The sequence below is a fragment of the Podarcis melisellensis genome (genome assembly GCF_964234715.1).
Source record: "Podarcis melisellensis genome assembly, chromosome: 18".
NCBI classification, from domain to species: domain Eukaryota; kingdom Metazoa; phylum Chordata; class Lepidosauria; order Squamata; family Lacertidae; genus Podarcis; species Podarcis melisellensis.
In genome coordinates this window covers 1,957,601-1,969,621 of record NC_138536.1, presented here as the reverse complement: position 1 = coordinate 1,969,621, position 12,021 = coordinate 1,957,601, and the positions used below count along the sequence as shown (strand labels likewise).

At 49.7% G+C, this 12,021-nt stretch overlaps 1 protein-coding gene across 4 annotated transcripts in view; it reads left to right on the top strand.

Annotated features, from left to right (window-relative positions):
- The first annotated feature begins 1,324 nt into the window (after positions 1 to 1,324).
- ATP8B3 (ATPase phospholipid transporting 8B3) overlaps positions 1,325 to 12,021 on the top strand; it is a 62,396-nt gene continuing 51,699 nt past the window's right edge. The window contains exon 1 of one of the 4 annotated variants that reach the window (XM_081895401.1): positions 1,325 to 1,550. In XM_081895401.1, coding sequence (XP_081751527.1) covers positions 1,493 to 1,550 — 58 coding nt within the window. In that variant the 5' untranslated portion in view covers positions 1,325 to 1,492. Of the gene's footprint in view, positions 1,551 to 4,388; positions 4,615 to 10,931; positions 11,087 to 11,388; positions 11,607 to 12,021 lie in introns of those variants that run through there. The other 3 variants (XM_081895402.1, XM_081895400.1, XM_081895403.1) reach the window with 3 other exon arrangements.

Here is a 12,021-nt window from a genome sequence, read left to right as displayed (position 1 = left end):
CTTTCGATTTGAGTGTTACGCTGAGGTCCGTCTGTTTTTGCTATTTATTTTGAGTTTTTGTGGCTCTTTTTGGTTCTGTTTTTGTGACTGTTCAGCTACTGATGGCTTGTGTGACTGCAGTACATTGTTGATTGCTTTCATTTTATGGATCAATGGTCACGTTAGATAGTAAAATTCATATTAAAGTGCTGTTTTAGGGGTTGTTTTTAAAAGTCTGGAACAGATCAACCCTTTTTGCATTACTTTCTAGGCGGGCAGGAGCAGGGACCAAGCAATGGGGCTCAAACCGTGGACCTTTGATCGGCGAGTCCTAGGCTCTGTGGTTTAACCCACAGCGCCACCCGCGTCCCTAACTGAAGAATGTAGATTCCTCCAAAATTATAGGAAGGGCTGTCTACACCAGCTAAACCATTTCCTTCATTTGGTGCAGGGATTTTTACTTTCAATATATAAAGGGGACTCTCTTATTTTTCCCCCACCCACACATGCACATCACATTTAATTGGCGAGGGAAGAGGGAAACAGCTTCCACGATGCAGTGACTGTTCCTGGAAAACCGGGACACACTCGGAGGGGATGGTTGTTGTTGTTGTTTAGTCGTTTAGTGGTGTCCACCTCTTCATGACCCCCTGGACCAGAGCACGCCAGGCCCTCCTGTCTTCCACTGCCTCCCGCAGTTTGGTCAAACTCATGCTGGTCGCTTCAAGAACACTGTCCCACCATCTCGTCCTCCGCCGTCCCCTTCTCCTTGTGCCCTCCATCTTCCCCAACATCAGGGTCTTTTCCAGGGAGTCTTCTCTTCTCCTGAGGTGGCCAAAGTCTTGGAGCCTCAGCTTCAGGATCTGTCCTTCCAGTGAGCACTCAGGGCTGATTTCCTTCAGAATGGATCGGTTTGATCTTCTTGCAGTCCATGGGACTCTCAAGAGTCTCCTCCAGCACCAGGATTCAGAAGCATCCATTCTTTGGCAATCATCTTTTTGGAGGGGATGGTACTATGCGTTATGAAATGAGTGGGGCCGCAGCCTCAAAAAAAGAGGAGATTGCAAGAGCTGCTAATTCGGGGAGAATTTGGAAAGCCTTCCTGGTGATGAGTCAACGGCAGGCATGTGGGAAAGGTTTGCTGCTGCTGCGGGCGGTGAGTTGCAAATTGGCCCATGCAAATTCCTAAGTTCGCAGAGGTGGCAGAGGTGTCCTCACCTGGGCTTGGCCAGGAGGATAAACTTCCTGATTGTCCAGTTATCCTCCGGGATTCTGAACTGCAACAGGGGGCAGGTCCCTATATATATAATTTGCCCTGTGTGCCGCCAAGCAGCCAGCCGCCCAGGACTGCTCTTAAAGGAAGGATGTGGCTTTAAACAGAGCATCGCGGCAGGAAAGGCTTTCTGCTACCCAGCGAAGGATCAGCGAGGGGACAATTTCCCCTGTCCAAAGAACACCTGGGTGTGCTTTTTTTTTGGGGGGGGTGTTTTACGTTTGCTGCTGAAGCTGAGCGATGAGGGCCAGATCGGGGACTGGAGTCGAGGCTTCCGGCGAGAAGCAAGAAAAACCAGGTAAACCCCAGTCCCTACAGCATCGCTTCACACACACCCCAGAACCATAGCTGTCAACTTTTCCCTTTTCTTGCGAATATTCAGAATAAGGGAATTAAAAAAAAGGGAAACATTGACACCTATGCCCAGAATTGATCTCCTGCTTTCGTTTTGGCTCACGTCCCATTAGTGCAGGGATGGGGAGTTCCGAATGCGGCCCTCGGGACCTCTCTATGCGGCCCTCGAAGCACTCTGGGCTTTCTCTTCTTTCTTTTAATTTTAGTTTTCAGAGTTTCAAAAAGAAAAACTTTTTTTAACACACACACACACACACACACACACACACAGACACTTGTATACTATAAACTATAATCAATATCAGTACCTTTATAGGGTTGCCTGAACCTCTGGTTTAGACCATAGCACCCCCCGCAGTTTACTGCTCTTTCTTAATGAGAGGAGAGGGCTGAGGCCGTGAGAATTCCCTTCCATCCTGACAAGACTTGCCTTTAGAGAAAGAGTGAAATCTATCAGGTAAAGGCACCCCTGACCGTTAAGTCCAGTCACAGACGACTCTGGGGTTGTGGCGCTCATCTCGCTTTATTGGCCGAGGGAGCCGGCGTACAGCTTGCGGGTCATGTGGCCAGCAGGACTGAGCCGCTTCTGGCGAACCAGAGCAGCGCATGGAAACGCCGTTTACCTTCCCGCCGGAGTGGTACCTATTTATCTACTTGCACTTTGACGTGCTTTCGAACTGCTAGGTTGGCAGGAGCAGGGACCGAGCAACGGGAGCTCACCCCATCATTGCGGGGATTCAAACTGCCGACCTTCAGCAAGTCCTAGGCTCTGTGGTTTAACCCACAGCACCACCCGCGTCTCCCGTTGTTGAGTTGTCCGGATATTTCCCCAGACGCTTTCCACCTGGACGTTGTCTTCCAGTGCCGAATCCCGGCGATGTCCGAACGGCAGTCCTAGCCACTGGCAAGTTCCAGCAGGGTTTTGTTTTTATGCTGATAGGGTGGAAGGCTGGGAGCCCATCAGCAGGTGGCGCCATTGGGGAATGAGAGGCCAGAGCAAACTCATTCCAGCTCTGGCCCCTTCCTCCTCCTCCTCCTCCCTGCTGAGTTCTGCAAGGGCTGAGTTCTGCAAGGAGGAACAAAACACCTTCTGGACTGGCAGTAAGTAGGAAAGCAGGCAGAGGGGCTAAGTTTGTCATCCCGTTTGTCCTAGACTAGTGACCAGCAACCGCTGAGGGACAGCATCGCATGAAAATCTCATTACTTTATTCTAATGCCCAGGGTTTTAGCAATAACCGTGGGCACCAGTGAAACACTGGGGGGAAAGGGGAATCTTGGAGCTATCGCCACACATGCCATCGTCTCAAGATTGCTTCGTGACAGTGCGTTACTTTACGTGCGAGGAGGGGCGGAGAGATGTAAATGAAAGCCGGGGAGGTCTGGGGCTGCTCTGATTCAGGGAATTAATCCAGGTTAAAACCTAATTAAGAAGGAGAGGAATGTGGAGGAGAGGGCGAAATTACAAAAAGGAATGGGAAAATGGGCCTTTTCTTTAGGTTGTGTCACATTCCGTAATGATAATTTTATTATTTATACCCCTGTCCATCTGGCTGGGTTGCCCCAGCTGCTCTGGGCAGCTTCCAACATATACAAAAACATGTTGTTGAGTCGTTTAGTCGTGTCCGCCTCTTCGTAACCCCCTGGACCAGAGCATGCCAGGCCCTCCTGTCTTCCACTGCCTCCTGCAGTTTGGTCAAACTCATGCTGGTAGCTTCGAGAACACTGTCCCACCATCTCGTCCTCTGTCGTCCCCTTCTCCTTGTGCCCTCCATCTTTCCCAACATCAGGGTCTTTTCCAGGGTGTCTTCTCTTCTCCTGAGGTGGACAAAGTCCCGGAGCCTCAGCTTCAGGATCTGTCCTTCCAGTGAGCACTCAGGGCTGATTTCATTCTGAATCGAGATATTGGATCTTCTTGCAGTCCATGGGACTCTCCAGAGTCTCCTCCAGCACCAGAATTCAAAAGCATCCATTCTTCGGCGATCAGCCTTCTTGATGGTCCAGCTCTCACTTCCATACATCACTATCTGCATCCATATCCTTCTTGAAATGTAAATTCCTGATCTCTGCTGTCTACATTGCAGGGTTGTTGTTGCGAGCATCTGTGGAAGGTTTGCCAGTGAGGTTTGCCAGTTGTTGTTGTTGAGTCGTTTAGTCGTGTCTGCCTCTTCGTGACCCCCTGGACCAGAGCATGCCAGGCCCTCCTGTCTTCCACTGCCTCCCACAGTTTGGTCAAACTCATGCTGGTAGCTTCGAAAACACTGTCCCACCATTTTGTCCTCCGTCATCCCCTTCTCCTTGCGCCCTCCATCTTTCCCAACATCAGATTGGGCTCAGGGCGGCTAACACCAGGTATAAAAACACTTGATTAAAATACAACTTAAAAACCAGATTAAAATGCAACGTTAAAATGCAGCCTCATTTCAATAAAAACTCAAATCAAAAACTTTTTGGGGATGAAAACGTACATCTCTGGGTTGTTTGTGGGGCATAGGACTTCGTTCATATTTCCCCCCAAAATATACTCCGGCCCACCACGTGGTCTGAGGGACGGTGGACCGCCCCACAGCACAAAAAGGTTGCTGACACCCTGAATTAAGCTGAATGTTGAGAGATGCAGGGCAGACAAAAGAACCGGATGCAGGGTTGACTCAGCAGCAAGGCTCCTCTGATCGTCTTCAGAGGAATGAGATCGGCACCAGATGCGAACCTGGTTTGCAGGCGGTTGAGGTGTGGTCCAGGTGAACAGCTCAATTAAACCCGTGAGGGCAGAAACCAGTTCATCGTTTCCTTGCCGGGTTTCCAAACAGATCGGCTGTTGCTCTGTCACGGAGCGATGGCTTTTCCCCAGAAGCGAGAAGCGAGATTTAGTTACCTTTAAAGGCAAGACGGAACAGGAGCCACCCTCCCACAGTTTCACATGGGCCTGTTTAAAAACGACTCCCTGCCACTTGGGTTTCCCAATCCAGTAGATCGGAGAATCTGATCGAAATGTGCAATGAGGCTGCCACGTAAGTCTTTCTCAAAATAATAATAATAATAATAATAATAATGATGATGATGATGATGATGATGATGTATTTATACCCTGCCCATCTGGGCCGCTCCCAACCAAATATTAAAAACACAGTACAGCATAAAACAGGGACGCGGGTGGCGCCGATCAGAAGGTCAGCGGTTCGAATCCCCGCAACGGGGTGAGCTCCCGTTGCTCGGTCCCTGCTCCTGTCAACCTATCAGTTCGAAAGCACCTCAAAGTGCAAGTAGATCAATAGGTACCACTCTAGCGGGAAGGTAAGAAGTGGCTTAGTCCTGCTGGCCACATGACCTGGAAGCTGTATGCCGGCTCCCTTGGCCAATAAAGCGAGATGAGCGCCGCGACCCCAGAGTCGGCCACGACCGGACCTAATGGTCAGGGGTCCCTTTACTTTTACCTTTTACAGCATTAAACATTAAAAGCTTCCCAAACAGGGCTGCCTTCAGATGTATTCTAAAAGTCTGGTAGTTGTTTATTTCCTTGACATCTGACGGGAGGGTGTTCCACAGGGCAGGCGCCACCACCGAGAAGGCCCTCTGCCTGGTTCCCCATAACCTTGCTTCTCGCAGGGAGGGAACTGCCAGAAGGCTCTTGGAGGTGGACCTTAGTGTCTGGGCAGAACGATGGGGGTGGAGACGCTCCTTCAGGTCTACTGGGCTACTGGAGCATTCTGTGATTCTATGATCTGCAAGGCAAATGTGACAATTCATCCTTTTGCTTAAGCATCTAATCTCTGGCGGATGCAACACTGTGGACCAGACAATTGCTCTATCTAGAGCACACACACAGAAACAGCAGCCCAAAAATCTGGGCGGCTTCCAACATAAACAAAAACACAAACATGAAACATTTTTTTTTGAAAACTTCCCTATCCAGGGCTGTCTTTTGATGTCTTCTAAAAGTTGTAGAGTTGCGTATCTCTCCTTAGCTCGGAGGATCGCATAACTCCATCCCCTCCAACATTTCTCCAATCAAAATAGGGACGTCCTATGGAAATGCAGGACATTCTGGGGTCAAATCAGAAACCGGGATGGCTTCTGTAAATCTTGGACTGTCCCTGGAAAATAGGGACACTCTGAGAATCTGTATTATTCCTGAAACTACCTCCCAGAGCCGTCCAGATCTCCAGGTCCCTGTTGTTGTTGTTGTTTAGTTGTTTAGTCATGTCCGCCTCTTCGTGACCCCCTGGACCAGAGCACGCCAGGCCCTCCTGTCTTCCACTGCCTCCCGCAGTTTGGTCAAACTCATGCTGGTAGCTTCGAGAACACTGTCCCACCATCTCGTCCTCTGTTGTCCCCTTCTCCTTGCGCCCTCCATCTTCCCCAACATCAGGGTCTTTTCCAGGGAGTCTTCTCTTCTCCTGAGGTGGCCAAAGTCTTGGAGCCTCAGCTTCAGGATCTGTCCTTCCAGTGAGCACTCGGGGCTGGTTTCCTTCCGAATGGATCGGTTTGATCTTCTTGCAGTCCATGGGACTCTCAAGAGTCTCCTCCAGCACCAGAATTCAAAAGCATCATTTCTTTGCCCCTTATTCCTCAAACTCTCTCCCAGATCCCTTAGGTGACCCTCCCAGGTTTCCAGCTCCCTTAAATGACTCCCTTGTTGCCTCTTAATCTTGGATCTCCTGTCCAGACCCTGAAAGATCTCCTGACCCCATATCCCTATTTTCCAACTACAGTGGTACCTCAGGTTACAGACACTTCAGGTTACAGACTCCGCTAACCCAGAAATAGTGCTTCAGGTTAAGAACTTTGCTTCAGGATGAGAACAGAAATTGTGCTCCGGCGGCACACCGGCAGCAAGAGGCCCCATGAGCTAAAGTGGTGCTTCAGGTTAAGAACAGTTTCAGGTTATGAACGGACCTCCAGAGCGAAATAAGTTATTAACTTGAGGTACCACTGTATCCCAAACCACACTGCCCATTCTCCCTAATCCCTCTGAGTAAGACTTAGGTGTCCTGTTGTATTAATTCTGTTCCAGACCTATTTTCACACCAGTTGTGTTTTGGGCCGTTCAGATCAGGAGTTCATTTTGTATTTACAGTGGTACCTCGGGTTAAGTACTTAATTCGTTCTGGAGGTCCATTCTTAACCTGAAACTGTTCTTAACCTGAAGCACCACTTTAGCTAATGGGCCCTCCTGCTGCCGCCGTGCCGCTGGAGCACAATTTCTGTTCTCATCCTGAAGCAAAGTTCTTAACCTGAAGCACTATTTCTGTAACCTGAAGCGTATGTAACCCGAGGTACCACTGTATTTGCCTTCTAGCGTACAATTCTGCTTTGTAATATGACACGCTGGAAAGCCATGTGGCATACAGAGAATACAGAGCAGAACGGGAAAGTACCGTATTTTTAACTCTATATGACGCACCAGACCACAAGACGCACCTAGTTTTTGGAGGAGGAAAACAAGAAAAAAAATATTCTGAATCTCAGAAGCCAGAACAGCAAGAGGGATCGCTGCGCAGCGAAAGCAGCAATCCCTCTTGCTGTTCTGGCTTCTGGGATAGCTGCGCAGCCTCCATTCGCTCCATAAGACGCACACACATTTCCCCTTACTTTTTAGGAGGGGAAAAGTGAGTCTTATAGAGCAAAAAATACGGTAATTTTCACAGGGTATAAGGCCTCTGTCCACCTGCAAAGCTGTCAGCAATGTCCAGGCAACACGGAATCAGGAGCCAGAGCAGACACACCTGAGGACCCAGCACAGGTGAGGACCCTTCAGGCTCAGGCCACAGCCCCGGCTCAGCTGGTTCTGGAGGTGGGGACTCCTGTGCAGGCTGAGATTCCTCAGGTTCAGCCTCCGAGTCTGAATCCCAGGCCGTCACACACCTTCTGGAGGTGCAAGGAGTATGTGACCTTATGCTTAAGGGATTATGGAGGCAGGGGAAACCTGGACACCCCTCTTTTCCAGAGGAGCTGTTAGCCATCGGAACCAAGGAAATCCGTCAAACCGTTGAATTTCGTCAATTTTTTTTTATTGTGTATTGGCTAGAGTCTGATGCATGGGATCTGCTTATCGCTGCAATTTTATAGGCTGTTTTTCTGAGCCTCTTTGCCGTTGGGTATATATGGTGCCCATTTCGTTGTCCTGGCCTTAGTTAGAGGCTGTGGTGGGATGTCATTTATCCAGGTACCTTAAATGAAGTGAGGTGGTGACTACATCATTACATGAGCACTGTTCCACAGCATTTGATATTTTCCTTTACATACATTCATTCGAAATAAGATGGGTTTATGAAGCAATTCTATATCCACCCAAAGAATTCTATGGAACAGTAGTCAGTATCCGGAATCGCTGTTCAGTGTTGGACATCATATTTGCTGAATACACAAAGCTTCACAGCTTGTCTTCCACTGTACGAAATCTGGTACCTCGCTTCATTTAAAGATTCTTAGAGACTTTGAGACTAAAGATTTCATTTTGTACTTGTTATGGTTTGGAGGAATTCTATAGGTAAAGGTAAAGGGACCCCTAACCATTAGGTCCAGTGATGGCTGACTCTGGGGTTGCGGTGCTCATCTCGCTTTACTGGCCGAGGGAGCCGGCGTACAGCTTCCGGGTCATGTGGCCAGCAGGACTAAGCCGCTTCTGGCGAACCAGAGCAGCGCACGGAAACGCCGTTTACCTTCCTGCCGGAGATAAACCTATTTATCTACTTGCACTTTGACGTGCTTTCGAACTGCTAGGTTGGCAGGAGCAGGGACCGAGCAACGGGAGCTCACCCCGTCATTGCGGGGATTCGAACCGCCGACCTTCTGATCGGCAAGTCCTAGGCTCTGTGGTTTAACCCACAGCACCACCTGCATCCCGAAGGAGTCTATTGCATATGTACATGATCATGGTGTTGACTAGACGTTGCTGACATTCTCTTTGCAACACAGGGGTTTGTTCAGTTACTTATTGCTGCACCTGCAAAGCTGGAAAGAATCGGCTTCACCGCAGTGGGCAGCAAGGAGTTAGCTGGGTCTGCGGTCAGAATAAGAGCGCTGGGAAAAATAGAGTGAAATATGATCGAGCAAGGCTTGTGCAGAGAGAAGAGCAGAGGCACCACGTCAGAGCAAAAGCACTTTGTTCTGCCTTTCCAGTCCATGGAGGGTTTTGGCTGGCATGTAGGGTGGTTTCCAAAGAAATTGGAGAGGAAAAATAGAACAGTTCCTTGTCGGGTCAACTGCCCAATCCACCACCTGCCAACTCTCTGAAGCAAGTAGACTCCGTCTGGTTTTTTGGATTGAAACTGAGGACATGCCATGCAACTCCAGTTTTGCACCCTAAAGGGGTTAGCTCATTTTGGGGTGTACATCAAACCCCACTGGATTTCTGTAAGGTAAAGGTAAAGGGACCGCTGACCATTAGGTCCAGTCGTGGCCGACTCTGGGGTTGCGGCGCTCATCTTGCTTTACTGGCTGAGGGAGCCGGCGTACAGCTTCCGGGTCATGTGGCCAGCAGGACTAAGCCGCTTCTGGCGAACCAGAGCAGCGCACAGAAACGCCGTTTCCCTTCCCGCCGGAGTGGTACCTATTTATCTACTTGCACTTTGAGGTGCTTTTGAACTGCTAGGTTGGCAGGAGCAGGGACCGAGCAACGGGAGCTCACCCCGTCATTGCGGGGATTCGAACCGCCCTTTTAAAAATATAGGTCTGGGTGTTCTGCACAGCACTGGGCACCTGTGGTTGGTGACAAATTGAGCTTCGTCATGGATTGGCACATAGGCAAATTCACTCCCACGGGAGGCAGTGAGAGCCAGCATTGTTAATGGCTGTAAGAGAAGATTAGGCAAACATCCCCTCCAACGTTTCTCCCCTGAAAATAGGGACGTCCTATTCCATCCCCTCCAACGTTTCTCCTGTGAAAATAGGGACGTCCTATTCCATCCCCTCCAACGTTTCTCCCCTGAAAAGAGGGACGTCCTATTCCATCCCCTCCAACGTTTCTCCTGTGAAAATAGGGACGTCCTATTCCATCCCCTCCAACGTTTCTCCCCTGAAAAGAGGGACGTCCTATTCCATCCCCTCCAACGTTTCTCCTGTGAAAATAGGGACGTCCTATTCCATCCCCTCCAACGTTTCTCCCCTGAAAAGAGGGACGTCCTATTCCATCCCCTCCAACGTTTCTCCTGTGAAAATAGGGACGTCCTATTCCATCCCCTCCAACGTTTCTCCCCTGAAAAGAGGGACGTCCTATTCCATCCCCTCCAACGTTTCTCCCCTGAAAAGAGGGACGTCCTATTCCATCCCCTCCAACGTTTCTCCCCTGAAAAGAGGGACGTCCTATTCCATCCCCTCCAACGTTTCTCCTGTGAAAATAGGGACGTCCTATTCCATCCCCTCCAACGTTTCTCCCCTGAAAATAGGGACGTCCTATTCCATCCCCTCCAACGTTTCTCCCCTGAAAAGAGGGACGTCCTATTCCATCCCCTCCAACGTTTCTCCCCTGAAAAGAGGGACGTCCTATTCCATCCCCTCCAACGTTTCTCCTGTGAAAATAGGGACGTCCTATTCCATCCCCTCCAACGTTTCTCCCCTGAAAATAGGGACGTCCCATTCCATCCCCTCCAACGTTTCTCCCCTGAAAATAGGGACGTCCTATTCCATCCCCTCCAACATTTCTTCCCTGAAAATAGGGACGTCCCATTCCATCCCCTCCAACGTTTCTCCCCTGAAAACAGGGACGTCCTATTCCATCTCCTCCAACGTTTCTCCCCTGAAAAGAGAGACGTCCTATTCCATCCCCTTCAACGTTTCTCCCCTGAAAAGAGGGACGTCCTATTCCATCCCCTCCAACGTTTCTCCCCTGAAAATAGGGACGTCCTATTCCATCCCCTCCAACGTTTCTCCCCTGAAAAGAGGGACGTCCTATTCCATCCCCTCCAACATTTCTCCCCTGGAAATAGGGACGTCCTATTCTACCCCCACCAACATTTCTCCCGTGAAAATATGCGACTCCTGATCCAAGCAGATAAGTAAACACACAACTTTTAGAAAACATCTGAAGGCAGCCCTGTAGAGAGGCGTTTTTTTAAAAAAATATTTAATGTCTGACTATATTTTTATGTCTGTTGGAAGCCTCTCAAAGTGTCTGGGGAACCCAATCCGATGGGCGGGGTATAAATAATCAGATTATTATTATTATGGAACAGGACATCTCTGTTTTCACCGGTGAAATGTTGGAGGGTTATGTTGTGTGTGTGCGTCTGAGAGAAAGAGAGTTGGAAACTGGAGCCGTGCTGATGAATAGCTTGGCACAGGTAGACTATCCCGGTTCGCAGAGGCTCCATTTACGGATGCGAAGCGCAGGGGAACAGCCTCCACGTGTGTGAAAGCCGGTTCGATTTTGCGTGTGGGTGTTTTGTGTGGGCACAACCCCTGGCAGCATGCCAGCCGGGCGCAGGAGAGGTGAAAGGAGATACCTTACACCTGGCTGGAAAGGATTTCTCGTCGGAGGAACAGGTGAGCGAGTCTTCAAGGTATCGTCATGGGAAAGGCGCTGTCAGGTGGGAGCTTGGAGAGAGAGAGAGAGAGAGAGAGAGAGAGAGGAGAGAAGAGACGAGACAGGAAGACTGGGGAGAGTGGCACTCCTTTGTCAGTCAACGCAGATTTCAAGGGCCGCCCAGGTGTCTTGGCAGTGCCAGCCTCACCTCTCTGCCACATCTAGCAAATCGCTCGAGGGCCTCCGAGGCATCCCTGGCAGAGGGTATATATCTCACCTGGCCCTGGGGAGGGAAGCAGGTAAGGTGTGCCAAAGCCTGGTTGCTAAGGAGCCACCGGGTTTTGAGCTGCGCCCTTAATGAGGACCCTGGGGCAGTCGGGAGGGGAAAATAAACGAGGAAAATGGAGATAATTTCTTCCCCACCGCCCTAAGACCTTAAGAAGTGGCTGGCTGGCTGGCTGCTGGATCAGGACCTATCTAAGTCCAGGATCGTGCCTCCTGGCGGACGAGCGGATGTCTCGACGGGGAGCCCCGCAAGCAGTGAGAAATTTTCTACCTTTATTCAGGTTTTTTTGAGCTGTTTGGGTACAATCAGAACGGTTGAACCATGCAAAATGCAAGGATACGGAGGTAGATTTTGATAGCCGCTAGGCGGGAGGGAAGGAAGTCGCTAGGCTCTGAAGATAACGATGATGTGAATGTATATAATTAGATGGAAAATAAATAAAAATTGTGTCTTAAAAATAAAGCTCACAAGCAGAACCGGACTGCAGCAGTGATTTACCCCTTTGTGCCCACGAATGGTGCAAAGCTCTTTTTTTCCTAGGGAAAAATTTGGGGGAACGCACCACGAAGTTTGTTTGTTTATTGAGGGGCCCATCCAGGCGGTGGAGAAATCTAAGATGCGGTTACTGTATTTTTTGCTCTATAAGACTCACTTTCCCCCTCCTAAAAA